At 43.8% G+C, this 25,863-nt stretch overlaps 1 protein-coding gene across 1 annotated transcript in view; it reads left to right on the top strand.

Annotated features, from left to right (window-relative positions):
- Positions 1-25,863, top strand: part of Adgrv1 (adhesion G protein-coupled receptor V1) — a 405,831-nt gene that overhangs the window by 129,107 nt on the left and 250,861 nt on the right. Inside the window, exons 58-70 of the mRNA XM_033767703.1 lie at positions 356-535; positions 3,226-3,390; positions 9,378-9,495; positions 11,588-11,711; positions 13,015-13,153; positions 13,327-13,512; positions 13,871-14,103; positions 16,196-16,344; positions 18,101-18,302; positions 18,534-18,753; positions 20,393-20,629; positions 21,910-22,059; positions 23,476-23,949. Of these exons, the coding sequence (XP_033623594.1) occupies positions 356-535; positions 3,226-3,390; positions 9,378-9,495; positions 11,588-11,711; positions 13,015-13,153; positions 13,327-13,512; positions 13,871-14,103; positions 16,196-16,344; positions 18,101-18,302; positions 18,534-18,753; positions 20,393-20,629; positions 21,910-22,059; positions 23,476-23,949 (2,577 nt within the window). The remainder of the gene's footprint in view (positions 1-355; positions 536-3,225; positions 3,391-9,377; positions 9,496-11,587; positions 11,712-13,014; positions 13,154-13,326; positions 13,513-13,870; positions 14,104-16,195; positions 16,345-18,100; positions 18,303-18,533; positions 18,754-20,392; positions 20,630-21,909; positions 22,060-23,475; positions 23,950-25,863) is intronic.

Raw genomic sequence — 25,863 nt, 5'->3', positions numbered from 1 at the left:
TAGAATTTGTGTGGCATTTAATTTTTTTCAAGAATGAGAATCCACTGTTTTATCTATCTATAAATGTACAATATTTTATTACATAGATAATTTTCATTTTGAAAATAAAAGACTAAAGTTCTGACTTTGAAATACTGCAGGTATATATGATTTTTAAAGTATTGTGAATATAAAAGGTAAAACCACATTTCCTTCTTTTGTACCATGTTTCCAAATTTCAACTAAAAAATTTAAATATATAAGAGGAAAAACTTGTATTAATTATTTCCATTTTCTTTCCCTCCTTCCTTACACCTCTCGCTTCCTCTTTTTTCTTCTCTCTCTTTCTCGTTTCCTTGCTCCCTTTCTTTCACAGGTCACCGCAGTGATAGAAATCACCATAATCGATGATGCTGATCATGAGCTCATGGAGATGTTCAGCGTCTCCTTGACCAGTGTGTCTGGAGGCGGCACACTTGGTGACGATGTTGCCTTAACTGTTGTTATTCCACAAAATGATTCTCCATTTGGAGTGTTCGGATTTGAAAAACAAACTGTAAGTTAAATATATCAGTTGAGCATTCCGCCGCAGGCCAGTTTTTAATGTCATTTTCAGTAGAAAGTGGTCTTCTTGTTTTGAAATTCCCCGTTACCAACTTCACTTGAGTCTCTCTTCAAGTGTCTCCTGAATTGGCTGTGATGTAGAGGCCAGTCCTCCAGTGTGCACACACTGCCTTGCAGCAGGAGAGCTCTTACTCTACACAGGCAGTCACAGAGGGAAACGGACTCGGGTCTGCTGGCTACAGTAGACGAAGACGTGCTGTCCCCACACCTCCCTTTCTACGACCCTGCCGCCAGTCTCCCTCCTGTTCCGAGTGCAGGGTTCTGTCATGGGGGTCCTGCTCTTACATCCCAGTGTGGCGTTAGCTAGTGAAGGATTTGTATTACCTGCTGTCTTCATTTATTTTGAACAAAACCCCACAGTCGCCCCAGCTCATGTTTCCTCCCGTTTACTTCTCATCGGCTGTTTTCTTCAAAGACTCAAAGAAGGGAACCCAGTTGTTACTGGTTCAACCTCAAGGGAGGAGAAGGAGTTTAACCAATCATGAGAATTTAATATTTGTGTAGCAGGCTTGGTGACCAGTACTTAATTATCATCACATTTAAATATAAAGCACTATAAACTGTCATAATTATTATTTCATGATGACCATGTCATAATTAATGTGATTTTACCTATTCAATACAGTTCCCAGGTGAGACATTCATAAAAATCCTTAGGTAATTCCTTTATATTCAGCAACTTTTCTGGTCCTATACATCAGTGTCCCTTTACATAATCATTTATAGGTGATCAACAATCACAATAAATCATTTTTAAGGATAAACCAATTGCTCTAATGCTCTTTGTCTTTTATTGTGGACCCAAGGCTCAGTCTATAAGTTGCCTATTAGAAAGAGCTTCCCAGGGGCTTAGAGTTTAAATATAGCCTAATAATTGCCTGGCCACTGAGAAAAGTAGCTTTGGGTGTCTCCTGAGCAACACAGCAAGTCTTGGATATGTAAAAAATCATAAAGAGGAGAATGAAAGTTTCTAGAATATCTGCATCTCAAGGGAGATATCAGTAATGGTTTATTGTATCTCCAACCATGTCATATCTCTTTGCATATATGCAATATTTGTGTATATATTTTAATGCACATAAACATGTAAATCATTTTTTGAAAATCTTGAACTTCTAGGCTTAGATAAAAAAATAGGATTTAATGTTCAAGTTTTCATTTAGTAAACTCTTATAATACTGTTTCTGATTTTAAATGTATCAAACTTTTGGATTCAAGAATTGGATAATATGTTTATAAGCTTCACTTCCTATACAGAAATGAAGAATCATGTTGCTATTCATGAATTATTTTTGTTTAATAATTTTGTCTCATCCACTGTTGCAAACTTTGGTTCTCTAAACTTAGGCATGGTTAGAAATACTACCTAATTGTATTGGTCTCCAAGTCCCAATTTGTTTAGATTACCTACTCTGTGGGTTTCATTCCCCATAAATATTATGAGGAATCAGTGGGCTAATGTGTGTAAAGCACTCATACCCGGGCTTTGCGCTCAATGAGTGTCAGTTGCTGTCTTCATTGTTGGTAGAGTTAGTAACTTGCTGCTCAGCCCTGTGGTTGCTTTCCTCGTCACCTGTATTTCTTGGTAGCCTGAGGTGATCTTTTGATACATATGTAAGAAGTGCAGCATTGAGCACACAAAGATCACTCCGTTTGCATCGGTTGGTGACACAGATAGGTTGAAACCTGAAAAGCACTGGGAAACGGTTGTTAGTATAAAGCTGTCCACATTGGCAAGCCGCTCATGAGGGCAGTGCAGCACGTATGTGAGAACTGACGCACGACAGAAGTGCCAGCAGTATCAGGTAGCTCCCAATCTCCATTCTTGGTGCTAGTGCAAAACCCTCATGAGAAAAACAAAACAAGGTTGCATTACACACTTATTAAGTTTCTGTCTTGTAAGTGGAAAACATGTGTTGTATTTTGAGTTTACATAAAAGTTGGATATTACAGGTTCACAAGGTCAGCATATGTAATTCATTTGAACTGACTCTCTTAACAAGAACTTGTATAAAACAGTAGCGCTGGTAAATTAAAATCAGAACTTCTCTTTCATATCAGATTTTAAAATTCCTTTTAAGGTTTGACTCGCTAAAGTTGGAAAACACCAGATAATTCAGGGGACAGTTCAGGTCTGTGGGGAGCCTGATCGCCATGACCAGGAACCCCCAAATCTGGGTTCCTCATTTCTTCCTTAGGCAGGAGTCTCACCCTAGTGGTCCTGGTGTGCAGCCAGATATGGGACACCTCTTCACCACCTGGCTTTAGCCTCGTTTAGGTCCCAAGCATCATCACCAGCCACCTGGCAGATGGGCAAAGGAAAACGTGGAGGATTGTGGGCACTTTGACAGCCGGGTGCCAGTGGCATGTGCCACTCCTGCACGCAGTCTCTTGCCAGGATTCAGCCACATGCTGTTTCGAGCTGAGAGAGAGGACAGGAAATGGCTAGTAGTCGTGTGTCTGGGAAGAATGGGAGTGGAGTGACCTGGAACACGCCTGCCGTACGATGATAACATACCATGAAGAGCAGCCTAAATGCAAACCCTGCATCTTAGAAGTAAGATTTTGTTTCTCCTGTTATCATCATTATTACTATTGCCGTACTGGATCTTCTTTCTTCAGGTAATGGTTGATGAGTCCCTTGGGTCTGATGACCCCGATTCCCGTGTGACATTGACGGTGGTCCGGTCCCCGGGAGGAGAAGGAGCTGTCCAGCTTCAGTGGGCAGTGGAGGATAAAGCCAGGCATGATCTCAGCCCTCTGAATGGGATACTTCACTTCGCTGAGGTACAGTCAGCCCCGGGACTCCTGTCATTTTCCTTTAATTCGCCCATGCTTTTCTTCAGCATAGTGCTACTGATGAGTTTATATAACAGTGTTCAGTATATTTTTGTCCCTGAAATTGTTTACTCCACTCTTGACAAAAGAGGAGTTGAGCTCTTTTTGTGGTCTGTTGACCTTTCTTCCAAGCACTAATCACCAAACAGCACAGGAAGAAATAGTCCTGGTTTTGTTTTGCTGCCCACCATTCTTGAGACATCGATGACTGTGCTGGCATTGAGACTCGAGTCAAATATCACAGACGTATCACCCACTTGTTTCTCAAATTCTAATAAATGATGACTTGAAATTGCATGCCCCAGCCATAATTCTGAAAATTTATTACCTGGTATGAAACAGTTGAAATTTAGAAATTAGTCTAAAAAATTCTATGAAGATGACATGAGCAATAATTTTCTGTTTACCTCATTTGAACAGTTAGATCTACTTCCCAGCTTATTAGGAAGATTTTCTGTTTTGAGCATAGAATATATACCAAAATAGCAAGCATTCTGATCTTTCCCCCAAATGAGTAAGGCTATCCTCTTTCAGAGTCTTACCTCAAGAAGGGTGTACTTGTTTCTGGATGGCACCCTGTGTTCAGTTGCTTGGTCACCAACCACGTACATTTCATGAACATCTGCATAGCGCTTCCATTGTTTTTGCACATCCAGGTCTAAAGTGTCCAAGTGTCCAAGTGTCCATGGGCTCTTCTTTGGTTTGGATGATATCTCAGCCTTTTCTGGTCCTGCTCTTGGATACAGGTGGCTCTCTGATCCCACAGATCATTCTCCTTGCAACTTGGTGCTCACATCTGGCAGTTGAGATACTGGTCTACAAGAGCTGTTATATTTAGGACGTGTCCCTTATTGTACCAAGATTTAAGGTACAGTGGTTCCTTGGACTACTTCAAAGTGAAATAGAGCTCTGGGTTCATGGTTCCCCCATTTACAGGGAAATTCTCACCATGGTTCTGTTCAGTCCTCTCTTATCAATGAGGTGAAGTTATTTTGTCTTATTTCTACCTGACAAATGGTCCAGGGTGTGAAATCCATGTCTTCCTGGTGAGGCTGTGAGATGGGTGTCAGGAGGCTCTTAGATGCTTCTCCTTGTACTGGCACCTACATAAGTGCATGAAGGAGCACTGGACAGGATGAAGGCAAGTGCAGTGCAGTCCTCACCTCTGCTACTGTACGCTGCAGCTCGTTCTGAAGACAGACTGGCTCTTCAAGTTGACCTGAGATGTGGGAATGTTGTCCTGAACAGTTACTGGATAGGGACCATGTGAGAAAGAGGATCCAGCCCTGCAGGAGGAGGAGGCTTTCTAGAAATGAGGCGTTTTCTAAGGAGCCTGACCTACGGCAGCTCGTCCTGGAAACACGCCCAGCTCACGGATTAGTCCTTGCCAGAAGGGGGTGGAGGTGGCCCTCAGAGCATCGCCACAGAGACCGAGAGTCCCTCCCACTCTCCTTGGCCTTCTTTCTCTACCCTTCCTGCTTCTTGCCCACTGCACCCACCAAGGATGGTCCCAGGGTAATCACTGTTATTCCTTCCCCCTCTGTCTTCCCCCTCACTCAGGATTTCCTTAGAAATGCTGTTTTCAGTGTAGGATGGCGGAGTAAAATGGTCCTTGCAGAAAGGAAATATGCAGAGAAACACCATTCTTGCTCAGAGCTGTAACTGTGGCACCTATCATTTTTACCTCTACCTTTTACTCTGCATTTTGATAAAACAACTTCAGTTTGTCCTCCACACCACTGATTAAATTTTCTGCAGTGTAGATTCTTCTATTTATTGCTTCTTGTAAATATTGGATTTTGCGATTGCATCTTTCTTCGATATTGTGAATCTTAACTAGTATTATTTTCATCTCTTTTCTCAAATGATTTCTCTTCATAGTTACTTATTCCTACTTTATAATATTTACATCCTAAAGTTTTATGGCAGTGTCCAGAGTGTGTACTCCCTGCCCGAGGCCTTGTTAGATGTAATCAGGGAAGTCTATTTTCCTAGGGTCAGCATAGGCCCTGGGCCTGGCATTCAGAGAAGTCAGGAAATGTTCTGACCCAGTCTGCGTTCTCCTTACTGTGCAGGTTCACGGTGTGCAGTGCATCCGTGTCCTTTCATCTGCCCCAGCTTGTCACCTCCCCACAGGAATGTGCCGTCTCGGTTTCAGAAGCACTTTACAGCTTGAGTTTCTTTTTCTTTTGCTAATGTTTTGGTCCTGTATGGTGTCTGTATGTGCTCTTGATGAAGTCACCTCTCCCCCACCAAGCCTGCTGCTGGGGCAACCTGGAAATCTTTTCTCCATCTTTATGGTTTAATCGGTTACAGCAATATATGTGACATTGTTATAAGCCTCAAATAACACAGATGGAGGAAAATAAGGAAAAATCCCCTGAATCCTCTTGGATCTTACATTGCAGCCTCCCAGAGGTAATCACTAATGACAGTTTCTCATGTATCCTTCCAAAAATTTTCTGAGCATATTCAAGCCTATGTATCTTATTCTTACACAAGTGGAATTTTAGTCTGCTGTCTGTTCTGTAACTTGCTCTTTTTGACTTCACAGTTTATCATAAACATTTATTTTTACATACTAACCAAAATCTACTGCATTAAAAATGGGTTATGTATTCTTCATTATGTTTATTCTTCTCTTAACACCGTTATTCATAAGCACCATGTTTCACATGGTTTTTATGACTCTGGCGTTTCTTAGCTATCTCTCTGCAATTCACATTTCTTGCGCTGTATTTGGCCTCTCTGGTTGCCCCTTTCTGGAGGGTTTGTCTGCCATCACAGACTTCTTCTGTCACCTCAGGTTGTGTCATCTGCATCTCCTTTACTCTCTTTCCAGGCTGGGTTCTCTTGTGCTCCTGGAAGTTCCCACTGAAAAACTGTAAGAGTTGTAGGCTCAGAACTAGCTAGACCTTAATCTGAATTTTATCTTCACTCTGCCACTTAATGCCATGTAGCTTTGGGATGATTGACTAATTTCTCTCATGTTAGGTTTCCTACGTGCAGAGTGGGGAGGGTAGTAATGCTTAACCTAATCAAAGGCTGTAAAGATTGTATGAAATTATGTTTGTGAAGAGGCTGGCCAACTTCCTGCCCTTGGTTAGTGGTTTATAAAGTGATTACAAAATAGTTCTGAAATAGTCAGAAAGCCCAGTTAAGTAGCTCAGTGCTACCTCAACTTAATAGAGCAAAACTCTACTTCTTTCCTACCTTGTGTGAATGAAGTTAGAAGCTTTAAAGTTCAGTTAGGAAACAATTTGTGTTCTCATTTTCCTGAGAAGGCCTGGAGTGCCATTTTTCTGAGCAGCTATTCTGCAGTATAGTAATAAATGCTCTGAATTTTAAAAGCAAAAAAAAAAAAAAGATTCTGTGATCAAATCAACCTGGGAACATCTTGATTCAACTAAGATGGCTTTTTGTGCAGGATATTTTATAAGCCTTATTTAAGTGCAGTTTGAATCCCTACTAGAAATTTTCTGAGTTTATTTCCCTGTGAAGCTTCCCGTTGCCTTTTATCTGAGAGGGTTTCATGCTGTCCTTTATAACCAGAGCCCAAAAGCGTTGCTTGGGAATTTCTCCCTGTTACCACGGTTCCCCCTGACTTCTGGGTGTCTGTATCTCAGAGAAGTGGGGACCCCAGCACATGAAAAGCTGGCTTCCATAGGTAGTAGTCAATGGGGAGCACTAGAAATGTGTAGAATACAATTGAGTTGTGTGAGTCGGGTGTGGTCAATTCCTACTGTTCCTGAGGCTGCGCTTGAGCGTTTACCCACGCCCTGAAATCCATTCATCTCCCCAGCCTCCGGTCTTGGCGACTCATTCTTTCATACTTAGGTGTGGACATACAGTGGCGAAAATGTCATTCTCCAAATTTGCTCATTCTCAGCTGAGGGGGAACCAGCAATACCTTTTCTTGTTTTGACTGAGTAAACAAGTGTCGTTTTCCGAATGCATTGTCATGTTTGTGTGTGTGTGTGTGTGTGTGTGTGTGCGCGCTTTTTGTTGGTGATCTCACTGTTTAAAATGGCCCCCAAGTGTAGAGCTGAAATCTCATGTTCTGAAGCAGAAGGGAGCTGTGATGTGATGCTATTATATGTTTAATAATCTTCATTCAGTATAAGTCACAGTGCTTACTTAACATGAAAAGTGTGTTAAAATGTTTTGTCCATAGGCCTATGTTTGTGAGTGATTAGAGTGCCCAGGTATTGACTGTGAGGTTACAAGTAAATTTTAGTGAGTATGCAGATTCAGAAGTACAGAATTCAAGAATAATCAGAATCAACTATATAAGAGCAATAGCACTTCAGGTAAATAATTGTACATACAACGAAGTCCATACAAGAATGAATGTTCATGGCAATATTACTTATAATATTAGATGACCAGTGTTAGACATGTCTTGCAAGTAGTGTGAATGCACAGAGGGGAATCCCTGCAGCTGTCAAAGGGATAAGTTGTATCTACCTGCATTGACATGGCCAGCTCTCCAATAGTGAAGGAAAAATGCAGAAGCAGATGCATTTAAGAGAGAATAACAGGATGGGGGAGGGTTTTTTGTTTTTGGGGTGTGTGTGTGTGTGTGTGTGTGGTACTGGGGATCAAACTGAGGACCTTGAGCTTGCAAAGCAGGCGGCGGAACCACTGAGCTAAATTCCTGGCCCAGGAGGGGGGAGTTTGACAAATGGGATTGAAACAGATGAATGCAGATGTGCTGGTGCAGGTCTGTAATCCCAGCTATTCTGGAGGCTGAGGCAGGAGGATCATGTGGCCCTGGACATACAGACTATCGAGGGAAAATTAGTAAGACTTCATCTCAGAAATAAAACAAACATACAAAAAGAAATGGCCAGATAAGGGTGACAAGAAGAATAAATAAAAATAAAAGGCTGTGTGTTGTCCAGCAAAGACAGAGCTGCAGGCAGGAGTGGGATCCACACAAACCATGCTACTGAAATCCAGGGAGAGAAAACATGCACAAGACCAACAGTCAGTAACATTTTGTGCCTGGAATGCTCGTGTGCACCTGTAGTCCTAGCTACTTGGGAGGGTGGAACAAAAGGATTACTTGAGTCCATAAATTCGAGACCAGCCTGGGCAACATAGTGAGACCCTGTCTCTAGACAAATAAATACAATTTTTATGATTTTGCCGTAGTGGGGGAAAAGTAAAAACTAACGACAAAAAACAGTATCTTAAAGGTGAAATAAAAGACGAAATGTATACACACAATACCAATCTCCTAGATAGAAGCACTAAGTTTTCTAATGAAATAGGCCCCTGACTACTGCCCTCCGTACTGTGTTAGCGAGGAAGGTACTGTTGCTAACTGGACAGTGATAAAACCTGCCATGAGGCGGACGTGCAGTGGTGACAGCAGAGGCAGTCTCAAGGCTGTCACCTGCCCAAGACTAGGGTTGGCCAAGCTGTTTCCTCATTTGAGTAGAGCCAGGTGCCTCTGATGCATGATTTGTTTGTTTGCTTATATTTATGATGTGACCACTTAGCTCTCTAGGATTCGACCTTCAATGGTTGAAATTTTTGGAGATGTGTTAATCTTTTCTCCATTTTTCTCATTAAAAGCCCCATTGGAATTTAAGAATATTGAGACTTGCCAGGTGTAGTGGTGCACACCTGTAATCCTAGCACTTGGGAGGCTGAGGCAGGAGGATCGCTATGAGTTCGAGACCAGCCTGAGCTACATAGTGAGTTCCAGTCAGTCTCAACTACGTAGTGAGACCCTGTCTCAAAAAAAAAAAAGAATATTGAGACTAATCAGACCTAGTTTTTTGAATAGTAATTCTTCCTTGGCATAAGTCAAACTTCTAGGTGACAAAAAGGGCACACGTAAAGTGTTTATGGACACAAACACTATTCCACAGTCAGATTTGACACTAGACCCTGGGGGGATTGCTTGTCTCTCTTGATTGCTACAGATGGAGTCCCAGAAGACCATCGTCCTGAACACACTCCCAGACGCCACGTGGGATGAGGACAGACACTTCACCATTCAGCTGACGGCAGCTGATGAGGTAGAAATATCTCCAGTAAAAGGTATGAGAAAGTCACGTTTTTGCAAATTAAAAACTTGACCCTCAAAAAATGTAACTGAATAATCAGTAGTTGCAATGATAGGCAACATTAGCTTTTATAATTCCTAAAATCTTTGCTATAACATAAGGATATAATTTTCTACCCCTGCTACAGATAAAGGATTTTAAAATCAAATTTATAATACCCAACATTGGTGGGATCATAGGTTGAACATTCCATGCCACCTGGTGCTGATATTTTTAAAATAAAGACATTCCTTGTGGTACTGTTCATATAATAAACATAGAAACTTCTGAAATAGTCCCACAGCAGAAGATTGGTTAAAATGTGGCAGAAAACTGCAGCCATTCAAAATGGTATAACAGAAAAAGCCAATAATTACATTAATGTTAAGTACACTTGATTTCATGAGTGACTGTTAATAAAGTAGTCTTCACAACAATATAGTAAGTGTAATCTCATTTCTTATCAGGTGCGTGTCTTACATGAGTTTGGAATTATTTATTTGAAATGTCAATAGTGTTTTTGTTTACCTATTTTTGTAAGCTATTTTTAATGATCACATACTACTTTTGTAATAAAATATTTTAAAACTTAATACATTGTTACGTGTGATATGATAGCCCAACTAAACCTGTGAACACTAATTGCTCAGATATTTTCGTATTTCAGAGACAGACATCATAATTCCCATTGCCTGTGGTCTGCAGGCTGATATGATTTTTGGACCAATAGAGAAAGGATAAATGGTTCTAAAATGGTTTTTTTGTGCTATAAACAGGACTGACAGTTTTAAAAAATGGCCTAGAAATTCTGGTTATAAATCCTTGATAGTGTTACCTGCCTTTCTTTCTTTGCCATCACAGTTCTATCCTGTGCAGTGGTCTATGACTAAAATTAAATTGTGTGGACAAGAACATTACCAAGATTGTAGAGTATCACCTTACGTATGAGAGGTAGTTTTTCTTCCTGCCTGTTGATCTAGAGTCCCTTCCAGCAAGCCTACTGTGTCAGTCAGCTTTCTGTCTCTGACAGAACACCTGAGACAGTCTATCTGTGAGGAGGAGAGGTTTATTTTGGCTCATGGTAGCAGTCTCTGGTAGGTAGGCCATGGCTCTCGGGACTGACAAGGCAGCACAGAAAGCTGCTTACATCATGGTGGCTGGGGAGTAGAGCAGAGGAGAGGGACAGGGTCCCAGTGTCTCCTCCGAGGCACAGCGCACCCCAGTGGCCTTCATGCTTCCACTGCCACCTCCCGGTGGTGCCATGGGCTGGAGACCAAACCTGCACACGTGAATCTCTGAGGGACGGTGGAGATCTAACCCTCAGCTGCCAAGGAGGCGCCACATTCTTCCATCATTCTTTAGTGACCCCGCCATGTGCGTCATGTTACGGTGACAATTGATGTTATGTAGGCTAATTAGACACGGAAATGACTCGTGAAGGGTTAAAGTAAAACCTGTGTCAAAATAAAAATTCTCATTGTATTTGTTGAACTGACATCGTTGTGTATGGCAAACTCTCCTTGATTTCCTTAATCCATTGCCCAAGAACATGAGAGTATGATAACACAGCTGTTTCTCGTGATCCCTCCTGTATGCTTCTGGAAGAACTTTCTTCAAGTTGCTGATATATTCGAATATGGATACTCAAATCCTTTGATATAGCTTTTATTTCTGTTTTAGTAGGAATATTTGACACAGTTTTAGAAATGCTTTTGGCCAGATGGTAGTAAAATTAAAACTAAAACATTGCCCCACTAATCCTGGTTTTTGCCACGTAGCCAGGCGACTTATCCACATAGCCGAGTGCAGTGACAGAAAATGCTTGCTGTAGAAGGGAGCTCCTATGAGTGATACAGGAGCTCTTGCTTACCCTGGGACTGAGAGCAGACTCATTTTCCTATTTCCTGCCCTTTCCATAAAAGCTGGATTGTGGGCAAATTTTCAGCGTCTTCAAGGTGTTTCACTGCCCTCATTGGTAGAATGAGGATATTGGTGCCTACCTTACATGATTCTCTTGAGCTCTACGTCTCTGTGTCTGTGTCTGCATCTGTGTGTTTGTATCAGCACTGTGGATCATCCTCCTGTAGGGAGAGCGTCGATAATCATCCGAGGAGAGAAGGCAGCAGCAGGGGAAGTTGGGATCGCTCCGTCCTCCAGGCACGTGCTCATCGGGGAGCCCTCAGCCACGTACGACGGCACTGCCTTCATCAGGTATGGGCTTCAGCGCTGTCCTTTGCCTTGGTAGGGGTCACGAAGTTTTGTTCCGATGATCAGCTGTGTTATGTCATTCACAGTAAACACATGGTGTTCACACACGATCGTTGTATGTGTTGGTAGCACCATGTGGACAGTAAAACTTGAGGCAGAAGTTGAGCACAGGTGAGTTGGATCATGGAGAGGCTGTGGGCAATTTGCTGATCCACACTCAAGGAGTACGTGGACCTGGGTTCTGATCTGAGCTGGCAGCCAGTTCTGTTCCACATTAGTGTGCAACGTGGGAGGGACTTCTTCTCTATGCTGTGTGTCTGGACCACAAAATCATTCCTGAGGAAACCGTCAAGATCAGTTTGATTCTGCAGGGCTCCACAATCCAGCCTTTCATATAACTAAATTAGTACCATTGTAGGGAAGTTTTTTCTCCACTGTTCACTCATGAAATATGAGGAGAACAGCCATCAGTGAAGTAGCTGGATTTGACTTTGTGATTTTATAAAATTATTATTTATTTAATGGGAATACTTTAGCCGGGCGTGGTAGTGCACTCCTATAATCCCAGCATTCAGGAGGCTGAGGCAGGAGGATCACTGTGAGTTCAAGACCAGCCCAGGCTACATAGTGAGTTCTAGTCAGTCTCAACTACATAGTGAAACCCTGTGTCAAACAAACAAAAAAATTAAAAAATTTTAAAAAATAAAGGGAATACTTTATCCTTTCTGTTGCATGCACATGTATGAAGTATTTACTGCTCTTTGGACAACTTCATTAAACAGGCCATGTATAGTGGTTCATGCTTGTTACATCAGCATTCTGAAAGGCTGAGGCAAGACGGTCACAAGTTTGAGCCTAGCCTGGGCAACTTAGCAACTTAGAGAGCACTTGTCCTCAAAGGACGGGAGGGAGGGAAGGAGGGAGAGAGTAACAGAGGCTCTGTGTTCATTCCCCAGTACAGCAAAATAACATAAAGTCACAAAAAAACCTTTGCTAAGTTACTAATATTAAATTTCTTGTATATCAATAAAAATGTATAAATAATTCTCCTTATTCATTTAAACCTGTTTTTGGTGTTCAGCTTTTCCAGTACTCCTGTCAAGATACATTTACTAGCTCAGTACCTTGGGTGCTACTATCTTGGAATACTAAGGTTTTCTTTTATTATTTAGTTGATGGATGAGTTTATTTAAAGCATAATGTTCGTGAAACAAAATTGCTTATGGTTGGAAGACACAGAAAATGTGTATTTCGGAAAAGTGCCACAATAAAGCCCTACTCAGTGGATACTTGCATGTCTTTATAGCCTCGTCCGCGGCCCTGCCCTCTCAGGGGAGGTGGCAGTGTGGTGGAGAATCTTCCCTGCCTCTGTGGAGGAGTTTGTCGAGACTTCAGGGAAGTTGACCATGCAGGATGGACAGTCGCTGGCCACTGTGATCATACAGGTGCAGCGTTTCTGGCTTCTGTGACACCCTGGCTCTTGTATGTCCATGTGTGTGGTTGGGGTGACTTACGGAGAGGAGATTAACATCACAGAGCCTGTTGCTTTCATTCACGCAACAGATCCTTTCCTTTGCATCTTCTGGATTCTACTGATGATGGCTCTGTCTTTCTGTAGGCTCTGAACGACAGCATCCCTGAGGAGAAGCGTTTCTACGAGTTCCAGCTCACAGGCGTCAGTGAGGGCGCAGGGCTGAGCCCCTCCAGCCACACAGCCAATATCACCATGGTGGCCAGCGACGCCCCCTATGGCCGTTTTGCCTTTTCCCAGGAGCAGCTCCAGGTGTCAGAGGAAGTGCAGAGGGTATGGTGGGAAGTACTTCAAATCTTACTGTCGGTTTTGCTTTTCCCATTGTGCAGATGCATTTAAAATGCATATCCCCGTTAGTTTCTCAGCTGTTCTCATCCCAGCATGCAGACGCTGAGGCAGGAGGATCACTGTGAGTGCAAGGCCAGTCTGAGGTACATAGTGAGACTCTGTCTCAAAACACAAAACAAAACAAAAATGTAAATATAAAATAAACTTTTTAGAAGATTCGCTTGCTTCCATCATCGCTATTTAAACACACAGTTTATTTAATTTATACACAGCTGTTTCATTTCCACGCAATCTTTGTAAACACGGTGTCTGACTTGGGTAACGCCGTCTGCCTTTTACACAGGTAAACATCACAGTCGCCCGGGTGGGCGGCTGCTTCGGCCTGGTGAGGCTGTGGTTCGAGACGGTGGGCGGCACGGCGAACGCAGGCGAGGATTTTCTCCCTGTTTCCGGGCAGCTCCTCTTCAAGGCCGGAGAGACGGCACGAGGTCTGCAGGTTGAGATCCTTGACGATGCCCATCCTGAAGGCCCTGAGGAGTTTACTGTAGCAATCATGAAGGTGGAGATCCAGGGAAGGTAAAAAGGAAACAGGGACAGGGAAGAGGGGAAGAGCAACCGCTGCACGCGCAGATTCCACTCGGCGTGGAACCCTCCTTCCTCTGCACTCGTGCGACGTGACAGCGGGCACAGAAGGGAAATTAGGAGTGATGGACCCTTTTTGCAGTTTTCTATTTATAATATTCTCCCAGATGGAAAGTGTGTGGTTACATTCTGTGCATTCACTCAGGGCAGCCAGAGAATTGCGCGTGGCATCGGGGCCAGCGCTTCGGTGACTAAGTAGTTTAACTGCCCTTCGGTTGGAGGTCAGTGGGCCTGGGGAATTGGCCACCCCCGGTTCCGTGCCTGTGGAAGGCCCAGCTCGGGGCTCCTCACTGGTGTCTCTCAAGGCTCTGCTGGCCCTTCTGTAGAGAAACGAGGCGAATGCTTGCGGACTGTAGTTTCAAAGTGAGGAAAATTTAACTCAAAGATAATTGGTCAGTAACGTGCACGATGTTTTCAGTGAAGATCAAAAGTGAGCACAGTGTCATCGGGCATGGTGGCACGCCCAGCCACTCGGGGGCAGAGCAGGACATCTCAACTTTGAGGACAGTTTAGTGGGACCCTGTCTTCAACATGGGGTGGTGGTGGGGAAGTGTGTGAGGACCTGGGTTCAGTCCTAGTATTGAAAAAGGAAGGAAAGACGAAAGGAGGGGAGGGAGGGAGTTAAATTAACCGTAGGAACCCCCGCGAGTCTCCTTCGTTCCGGCCTGTGGGGCACACTGGACTGAGGGGTGCCAGCCCCTGGCGCACTTACACCATGTTAGCTGAGTGTGCAGGTTGGGTGGCTGCGAGGTCACAGGACCTGAGGAGAGGGGACCTTCCCCCGAGTGACTCTGCATTCCTAGGAACCTGAAAGGAATGTTTCATACACCTGGTGATAGTTTCGAATGTTATACAGATGTTATGCTGTAAATTTATTTATAACTGAAGTGTTCCCTCAAGTGGCAGAGGTACAGTATATAGCAGGATCCCAGCTGAGAAGGAAATATTTTGGGTTCACATATACTTCAGATGTTAAATTTCCCAGATTAATTTCTGTACCTGGCAATGGGATTGAATTCTGCTCATATGAAATATGTTAGAATTCTGAGCGGACACTCACTGTATTAATTAAATTCATAGAATTTGGTATAAGTAGAGCATTAAGTGTGAGATTGTATTTGTGTTATTAACTTGAAATTTTTTGCCTTCCTGGATACACTTTTAAAAAAGCATTTTCTAGTGAAATTTAATTCTGGGAAACACATTTTTCCTTCCCAATACTTATTAGTTTCTCTTTGCTTTAAAAAAAGTAAGAAGTATACTCCAACGTGTTTCCTTTTTTGGGTACTTCTGAGAAGACTTATGACGCTGGTGTTCACTCAGAGTAACCAGTTAACCTACTGTGCAGCCCACCACAGAATACTGGTGACTTCTCTTACCATTTGATGTATTAGTCCTCCCCGTTCTAATTTTGGCTTATATATAATCTTATTCACCAGCTTTCAACCTGTCAGTACAAGGTGGAGTATGAATACCAGGCAAATAGAATTGGGGAATTGAAAGACTGAAATGTCTTAGTATCATTTTTTAGTTTCAAGAATTAAAGCAGTGTACACCCTTTAGAAGTTAAAACTTGTTTGATGGAAATAATGCCAATGTAAAAAAACTTGTTTTTGCTGAAATGTCATCATACAAGTAAACTATGCTATGCTATAGAATAGAGGCATTGATGATAATTAGGTTGAAATAGTTTTTTGAATTTTGGTGACTTATCTTGAAATTTGATTAGGGGAAGGACACTTTTTACATTTTTAAAGTAACCCTGTTGTCCTAACACTGTAAGACTAAAGTTTAGCTGGTTTATTATCTTTAAGTGTACTGGGCCCAGTGCTTTAGAATCAGCCACCAGTAATTGGAAGCAGCACAAAAATTTTTTTAAAAACATCTCTGGAAAAAAAAAACAAACTAAGGAATAGTAATAGTGATAGTAGCTAAAAGAATCCTTTAGTTTACGCTAAGCAATTATGTTGTCGTGTCATTTTATTTTGTTGTATTTTAAATTTTTTATTTCTTATGACTTTACAAGAGGGTATGATTTTACCATCCAAGAAAATGGACTTCAGATAGATCAACCTCCCGAAATAGGAAACATCTCCACTATTCGAATCATAATAATGAAAAATGATAACGCAGAGGGCATCATTGAATTTGACCCTAAGTATACAACCTTCCAAGGTAGGTTGGGTTAGCCTGCCAGACGCTTACTGTCCTATTCTGATTGAGCAGTAGCTGCGTATGACTCTCATCTTGAATTCCTATATGTACATTGTCCTGGTTTGGGGTGTGTGTGTGTGTGTGTGTGTGTGTGTACATACCTTTGTATATTTTCTGAATATATTTTTTCATTGAACCTTTAGGTAGTCTTGAATTTTTCTGTGTATGGTAAAGCCAAATAGGAATGAGTTTTTAAAAAATAGGAATGATTGAATCTAGAAAATTATATTTTGCTTTAAGATTATTAAAATATTTATGTTTCAAACATTTTCCTGAAACTTTGTCTATGTAATATTTACTTTCCTATATGATCACAAATTGGTGAATATTCACTTTTTGTTGAACAATCCCCTTTGAAATGAACATTTATTTCACTGGCCTGCAGATGCAGCTAATGTGTGGCTCTCTGGCCTTATTGTCTTGCAGCAGCTGCAGTTACAGCTGGCCTAGCATCTACAGTTCTCTCCTAGTGAAGCAAACCCCAAATGCATGACTCTCTTCCTCACTAGGGAGAAACGAATGGCTCCCTTTCTTGGAAACTGGTCTGTTCAAAGGCAGAATATAACTTTTTTTTTTTGGTACCAGGGATCAAACTCAGGACCTTGTGCTTGCCAGGCAGGTGGCAGCACTGCTGGGCTAAATCCCTGGTTCATAACTTTTTAAATATGTTCTTATTCATGCAATTAATTCATTGGCTTCATTGCCTCCATTAAAGTTCTTCATCGCCTAGCTATTTCTAAAGTTTAGTAAAAATCACTTTAGGAACAGATTCACAATGACTTCATGTGTCTGTCATGGAAGATATTACTATTTTGTGAATTCACCCTCTAATAGTAAAAGTCATGTTTAATTTTTGCATTAAGAAGTACATACGAATTTGGCTTGTCCCTCTGTCCGTTGATTTCTGGTTGATTCTGATTGCTGGGGGGATTTGGGGTCGTGTACGTGTAAGTTCAGTTTTACTTAGCCATGGATATATGAGCACTGGTAAGTCATATTTCAGTACACAGAGGTTGGCATGGTGCCGTAAGAAATAAAGGTTCTTTTTAAGGAATTTTAAAATTGGATACATTTCATATTCACAAGTAGATTTTATAGGACTTCACAATAGTATAATTGTTTTTATATGTAAACTTTTGCAATGTTTGTATAACATAAATAACACAAAGTTCATTTATTTATAATGTATTTCCACTAAATGTGCAGGAGAATCCAGAATGGCTTCTTTTTCCAAATTTTAAAAGTGTTTTTCCTGTTCATCTAGCATCTTCCTATAAAGCAAGTTATATATCTGTAGGTAGCGCACAGAAAAAGGATGGCTGTAATGATTAAATCAGTGTTTAAATTCTTTTACTAATCACTATCTTTTACCATCTAACAAACTATATTCTTCCTTAAGAGCTGTGAAATTTACACTGGTAACTTCTTTGTGGTACTGGAGCTTGAACCCAGGACCTTCACACTGAGCTACGTCCCCAGCCCTCCTCCACCCGCTTAATTTTTAGACAAGTTCTTACTGAGTCACTGAGCTGCCCAGCTGGGCCCAAACTTGGAATCTTCCTGCCTCAGCCTCCAGTTCTGGCATTGTGGACATATACATCTGTACATCCAGCTGCACTAATCACTACTAAAATGACAACTTGTGGAGAAATTGAATGTTCACGTTGTGCCTTTAATCAGGCTGAGTCATAAAACTGAGTTGCAATCCCTGTCGCAGTGGAGGAAGACGTGGGCACGGTGGCGATTCCAGTGGTGAGGCTACGCGGGACCTACGGTCGTGTAGCAGCTGACTTCGTGGCTCGGAGCCCATCTGCTGTCCCTGGAGGCGTGGATCACATACTGCACAGCGCCTCGGTCACCTTCCAGCATAGGCAGAACCTCAGCTTCATACACGTCTTGGTCGAGGGTGGCAAAGGGAGGTCGGTACTGCGGGAGCGGGGCGGGAAGGCCAGGCCTGGGCACGGGTGCCCGCTAGAGACCGGAGATGACCCGGTCCAGTCAACCCGCCGGGGCGCAGCCTGGGGAGGACAGGGAAGGGCAGGGCAGGACAGGGCGTGGTAAGGCAGCCCGGCCTGGGGCCAATCGCGCTTTAGCCGGGCTGTCCGTGCAAGGGACGTCCGGCCTCACCCCACTCCTGCTCTGCTCCGCAGCGGCTCCCAGGGCCCCCTGGAGGTCCTCCTCACCCGGGCCACAGGCGGCGCGCTCCTGGGGCACCACCTCCTGAGCAGGATCGTGGTGGCTCCCAGCCGCTCTCCCTCTGGCGTGGTGCGGTTCCTTAATGAGAGCAGCATCTCCCTTGCCAGCCCGGACTCCACGACGCTGCTCCCCTTGGTGCTGGAGCGCAGCGGAGGGCTCCTGGGCGAGGTCCAGGTACAGTTCTGCTTCCTGTGGTTTCCTGAATCCATTTCGGTGGACTGTGGCACGATGTTCTGTTTGTTTATTCCCCAGGCACGCTAAGTTATCTGTTCACAAGCAGCAAACGGGCTGTTCATTGTCTCGCAAGTGCAAAGTACCTGACTGACAAGTCTGGGAAGCACATAAAAGTGCTCGGGCCACACAGCTGCCCTCGCGAACTCTCGAGAGCAGGTGGAGAGCAAATGGTTCTTGTGAAGTCAGTCAGCCCAGCAAGGATTCATCCAGTGATTTGTAGGGAATGAGCAGTACCGTGAACTGTGCGTCACTCTGTTCTCACATAAGCCTTTTCGGTTTTGTTTTGCTTTTTGTTTTTTGAGACAGGGTCTCACTAGGTAGACAGGCTGGTCTCGAACTCACAGTGATCCTCCTGCCTCAGCCTCCCGAGGGCTGCGATTACAGGTTTACGCTACCAAGCCTCAGTCAGGCTGATTGCACATCATAATAAAGGGTCGAACAGTCGACTCATGAGTACATTGATAGTAATAAAGACCTGTTTATAAAACTGGGGGACGAGATCACGTGTCCCCTGCTCGCTACCTCTTTCTTTTTTCTTTGGTGGTTCTGCGGATGGAACCCAGGCCTGGAGCACCCCCACTCAGTGGCGCCCTTGCCCCTTCTGCCCACCCGATCGAAGGGCAGGGGTGCTCTGGGCGTGCGGAGAGGCGGTGCGGTGCAGGAGAAGGCGTTTGTGCTGCGCGGTTGGAGGCCACAGGCGTCTGGCTGAGGGATGGCGCCCGCGGGCCGCACCTCCTGGAGCAAGAGAGCGCTTAGGGTGGCTGGGGTACCGAAGCCCCGTGGGTGCTCAGCACCCAGTAGCCCAAAGCAGGCTGGAGAGTCGAGCTCAGGCTCGAGGCCACTGGGGGGATTTGCGCTCTTGGAGGAGCTCAGCGGATCGCGTGGGGCGCAGACCGGGCTGGGCAAAGAGGCTGAGCTCAGGGAGTCGGAGTTTTCAAAGGGGCAGCGGATGGACTCCTTGAGGTTTTCTGGAGCCCGAATTGCCCAGGAGGGCCAGGGGCCGTGCTTCGCGTGAATCCGAGACCGCGCTGGCTGCTGATGCAAGACCACGGCCTCCGCAGCCAAGACGTGCGGAGTTCCCCGTTGTAAACATGAGAGCTGCTCCTTAGAACGGCGCAGTTTTCTTCATTTCAGTGTATTTAGAGAAAAATGCGCCCTTAGCTGAATGACCACTAGTTTCATTGTCTGGGTCCAGTACGTTTTGATTGGCAGAATCTGAGCGACGGGACAGTGCTATCTATACTCAAAAAGTGTTACAGATTGCTCTTTATATATGATTCTCTAATATATATTTTGAGAAATATATTTTTGCTGTCACGTGGTGATTAAAAATGACAAAATATTAATATTTTTCTTTTCCGTGTTTTACCCATTAAAACTGATACTCTCTAGGTACATAGTTTATATTTTTAAAAAACCATTATTTTAAACAGAAATGAGTGGGCGTTACAAGAATTCACTGCACACTCCCTAGAATAGCATCTTACACAGTACATTTTCACATATATGTCTCTTGCAAGAAGCCATTGCTTAGAACTGATCATCTTCATTAAAAGACAAAACCTCCAACGCCCTGCAGGTAGCTTGGGACATCGTGGGCCCCAGCTCCGAGGACGCCCTGTCACCAGAGGACGGGCTCATCCGCCCGGTGAGCGGAGCCTTGGCTTTCGCAGAAGGCGAGGGCGGCCTGAGGACTGTCCTTCTGACCATAGACCCTCACAGAGCCACTGGAGTCGAAGGCACTTTCATAATTAGACTGAAACTTGCGAAAGGAGAAGCTAAATTAGACACCAGAGCTAACGCCGTTACATTAGTGGTAAGTTTGACTTCATTTTTCCAACAAAATTTTGGGTTTGATGCATTTATCAGAAAATACTTCATTCCATTATTTGAAACTCCACATGCTAATATTGAATTCAGTATTGTAAAATCAGAGTAAGTCCCCTGGGTCAAACCTCGCGATTTTTATGTTCATAACATTCACTCACTGCTGGTAATATATTTTTAAAAGTTTAATAGAGTAACATTTATTTTCCAGTCTTTGAGAAAATTTGGTGTTTGAGGAATATTTGAACATTTTAGGGATGAGAAAATTTTGCTAGATGAGGTTAAATATTAGCCATCCTTGTCATAGTGTATAAAAATTATTGACCAGTTGTAACTCAGTCTGTATGAACAACAAGTGGTGCATTTTCATATAGCTCAGTGCCTGGGTGTTGCAGCAGAGCCCGATTTACATGTATTTGATAGGAGTTACTTCTGCCGCAGGAGGTGTTGGGTATTGAGATGACCAAAAACGATATAGAGAGATGGCACATTTTTGCCAGTTTTTTTTTTTTTAAGTTTGAAAAACAGTCTTGTTTGGGATCTGTATCAGTCAGTTATTTTCAGAGAAGGAGAACCAGTAGGATGCACATGCAAGGAGAGAGCAAGCATTGAAAAAGTTATTTCAGGAGACGTGGGAAGCAGCCTGTCCACAACCGGTGGGGCAGGCCGTCAGGCTGGAGGCTCAGGGAACAGCTGGACTAGGGGGGATGTGGGCTGGGGCCTCCAGGGGCTGGAAGTCCGTGGAGGCTGAATCCCTTCTTCCACGGGAAGATGGGTTTGCTCCTGATCCTTTGGCTGACCAGGACAGGCCCACCCGCAGTCCTGAGCATAACCTCCTCTGCTTAGAAGCGGCTGGTCGTAAGTGTTCCTCGGGTCCCAGCCATAGCAGTGTCCGGGCCAGTGTGTGACCAAAAGTGGGCACTGTCATGTTGCCTGTTTGATGCAAAAAATTAACCATCACAGGGGCTTTTTACCTCTACTTTGTGCCATGGCTGGTTAGCTAAAATTTACTGGTTAAATACAGGAAATATAAGCCAGTTAAAGTAAATTCAAGCAGCAAAGTACTGTCTTTTTTGGGTTCTACAAGTTGTAGTTTTCTGAATAGTTATTTCCATTAGCTCTGGAGAATAAGATCTTGTTAATTTTGGACAACAGGGTAAATATTCAAATGTCATTTCCGTTTTTCCCTCTGCTTATTTGTACCCTAACACAGGGATGCTGCGGTTATCCAGTGTATGATTTGCTGTGCTCTTTGTTAATGTTCCTCAGATACGAAAGCTTGGTGGTCCGAATGGAGTTATTTCTTTTGTCCCTGAGTCCACCTCTGGGAAGATCTACTCAGAGCCACTGGCCGAGGAAGGGCCTCTGGTCATCACTTTCTTTGTCAAGAGAATCAAGGGAACCTTTGGAGAAATTACGGTATTTTTTAAATTTGATTTTTCTCAGTTCCAGTTTTTCTAACAAATGTGGCTGGGAGAGAGAAGTGCATGTTTCAACTTTCTTTACTTACTCTTGGTGTATGTTATTAATCGAGAGTGATGAGGTTTTGGTAAATTCATGCATGCATTTAACATATCTATATTTTGTTCTACCCCGTTACCTCCTCTTTCTGTCTCTTGTTTGGATCCCCTTCCTCATCTCTAAAAGTGTACCTCCTTTCCTGCCATCTTTCCTTTAACTAATAATGAATTAATTTGGTTTCTTATGTAAAAGAAAATGTGGTATTTAACGTTCTGAGGCTGGCTTATTTCACTTATCACGATGGTCTCTAATTCCATCCATCTTCCCGCACACGGCATGGCTTTGTTGTTCTTTGTGGCTGAATGTTTCATTGTGTGTTATACATTTTCTAACTAAAGGTTTTGTCACACTGACATCACTTGAGTTTCCAGAGAAACCGGGGCTTCATCTAAGCACCTTTGCTCTCTGCACTTCTCGAAACCCTAGTTAACAGTCCCTTTAATTTAAATTTGATTACAGTTACTTGAGAAGACCTTCCTTACACCGAGTCATGGAGGAGTAACTTTTGTATTTTATTGTTTGCCATAATAAGAAATCTCTGCAAATTGAGTCTTTCAGTGATTTTTTAATTGCTTATTCTCCATGGCTTTATTTCCCAGGAGAATTTTCCCATTTAGTGACTATATTTAAGGGATTGCATTTGTGTGAATCTAGATATAGACCGATATGCTATTGGACAGTCTCATGGTATTTGGTTAACAGATCAGAATCATTCATTTGCTGGAAAAGTGTATTTTGTGTAATTTCTTATATACTTGTTTTAGATATTAACAGGTGATTCTTCCATTGAAACTTTATAGCTTGGAGGACAACAATGCTTGGAAAATAATGATCAATTCTTGCTGCTTTATAGATATTCTCCCAGTTCTAATGTGACTCACCAAATTATCTATTTACTTTTTCACTTATAATATTGGGTATGGTTCACCGATGGATGTTGTTTTGGAGCTGGTATCTTAATTAACTTGCTTATATCTACCTCTTTAATAAAATCATGTGACTGTTTTAGAATCAGGTGAATGAGGAGATTTCATGATCTGTTTGTGTATGTGGTGCTGGGGATGGAACCCAGGACCTCACACACTGGGCTCCTGCTCCACCACTGAGCTGTGTGTGTCTGAGATACTGGACTCTTGTCCTAAAGGCCGCACATGGCACCTGCAGGGTTATTAACATATCCTGGGCGGGCTTGGCTTTGAGCGTAATGATGAACAATTAAAATTTCTTTCTGTACATTATAGAGGAAAATATTTCAAGGTTTAGGACTCAGTGCACCAAATTATAGAGTTCTGCTGGATTTTTTTTCCTTTGTAGGTTTACTGGGAATTACGTAGTGAGTTTGATACCACTGGGGACTTTCTTTCCACAAATGGCTCTTTCACTGTCGCTGACGGAGAGAGCGATGCGAGCTTTGATGTTCACCTGCTGCCCGACGATACCCCCGAGGTGGAGGAAGCCTACGCCGTCCAGCTGCTCTCCGTAGAGGGTGGAGCGGAGCTGGACCTGGACAGCAGCACTGCGTGGTTCTCCGTGTCGGCCAACGACGACCCGCATGGAGTGTTTGCCCTGTACCCCGAGCACCAGTCCGTACTCACTGGACCGGACCTTGCTCGGTCCCTCCAAGTCAATGTGAGCCGGCTGGCTGGGGCCTTTGGAGATGTGGCCGTTACCTTTCGGATATTGTCTGAGCATACAGAGCAGCCAGTTGCAACTGAAAATGCAGAGAGGCAGCTGGTGGTCGAAGACGGGGTGACGTACAAAGTGGCCACGGTGCCGATGAGGAGTCAGGTGTGTGGCGTTCGCACGCGGTTCCCCACTTATTCTGACAGAGCCTCTCTGCCTCCACTTCGCTTGTCTTGTGATCAGTTCGCAGTCTTACTCAGATATTTAAACAAACCACGTCAAAAACCTTAGGACACACGTAGCACGTGGAAGTTTTTGGATAGTACAACTGCAGATCACAAACGAGTAAAGTGTAAGGGACACAGTGCGAACTTGTACTGTCCGGATGACAACAGGAGCTCCTTTCATACGTAGGAAGTGGGCAGAGCATTGCGAGGGACAGAGGCTCCTCCGGGGTGAGAGGGCACACAGGAAGGGTGGGACCTGCTTCCTCCCTTGCCGTCCGGAGCCCGGAGGTTGGCTGTGATTGTCTGAGATGGTGATGCACGTGGGCAGCACCCTGATGGGCCTGTCTGTGCCCAGATGCCATCACAAGAGATGGGAAATACAGATGGTGTGGATGAGGCACCCCGGGCCAAGGGCTTAAGGGCACCCCGGAGAACAGGGTGCACGCCTGAAAGCATTCCAGTTCCTTGCAAATTCATCTCGTAGTTAAATCAGCTTTTCCTCAAGTCTGCTATGGCTTGAGTTCAGCTTTAATGCGGGGTGGGCTGTAGCACCTCCTCCGGGAGTGCTGGGTGGGCGAAGCAGGGAGCTCGGTGGGAAGGTGTGAGGGACTGGGCACTGGAAGACAAGACCTGGCCTCTTATTCTTTAGAATAGAAACTAGCCAGGAAACCAGTGACTGCACGGGTAGGGGCACGCTCTTTCCCAGGAGGGCGGGACGCACATGGCGGGAGTTCCACGCCATGAGGTGACTTGTCAGCACTTGGACACAAATTCACACGCAGTGAGTGCTGTTTTGAGTTAATGAAACGCTGCTTGCTCTTGTGTCACTCAGTAGATGGATCTCCTGTGGTAGATGCGTTATACAGTAGAGGGTACACTGTGTGTTTGCGTGCATTCAGGGCTGGAGATTCAGTCAGTGGTAGAGCACTTGCCTGGCATTGCGAGGCCTTGGGTCTGGTCCCCGGAACCACCATAAAAAGAAGGAAGAGGAAGAGGAGAAGAGGGATGGTTCTTCCATTCAACAGAAGTGTGGAAGTTTTAATCATCTTCCCTGAAATGGGATAATCTGGGTGCTGACATTACCAATAATAGTATTTCTACAGGAAAATGTGTTATACATTTTTAAGAAATACTTTCAGTGTAGCACCATTTTGTAAATTCAAGATTTTCCCTATTTTGTTAAATTCTATAATTTTGATCGTTGGTCATTTAAGAGGTAGTGATAGTAATTTTTATTTTTATATATCCAAAATACCCAAGTAATCAAGACACCTAAGTCATCCTCCATCTTGAGTAATTGTCATGAGAGTTATTAGTTGTCACTCAGTGAAGAGAACCTGTGGGCTTTGCTGGTGTTTAGGAGCTGTCACTGTTCTGCAGTGTGCGTTTTCCATTTCCTCCCACGGTTCCGGTGTGGATACTACCCATTTTCTATTATTCTTGAGTCCACTGTAGCATACAGGCAAAATCTGCGAGTTTTGTTTTCATACTCTACGCCTAGCTCTGCTTGCCCCACCCGCTCCATTGATTGTCTTGCTTTAAGACAGAAGGGTGAGCGCACAGGTGAAACTGCTACCAAGGAGCAGTACTGACGATTGCAGAATTTGAGAGACTGAAGAGAGACGGGAGAAACAGGATTTATTTAGGTGCACACCAGCCCAGGGGATTAGCATCCAAAGGCTGAGCCCCGAACAAAGAAGACGCCCTAGTTTTGTTTATGTGGCCGAAGAGGTCGGTCTTCCTAGTGGCGTGAAGCTGGTGGGTGGGCGTGTGAGTTTCCAGAAGCAGGGAACAACAGTCCATCAAGTAGTGACAGTTTTGCAACTTAGCAGATCTTGGTGGAAAAAGCGGA

This window comes from Fukomys damarensis, unplaced genomic scaffold, assembly GCF_012274545.1.
Source record: "Fukomys damarensis isolate Sample0158 unplaced genomic scaffold, DMR_v1.0_HiC HiC_scaffold_3, whole genome shotgun sequence".
Taxonomy (NCBI): domain Eukaryota; kingdom Metazoa; phylum Chordata; class Mammalia; order Rodentia; family Bathyergidae; genus Fukomys; species Fukomys damarensis.
This window is presented reverse-complemented; position numbering and strand designations above follow the sequence as displayed.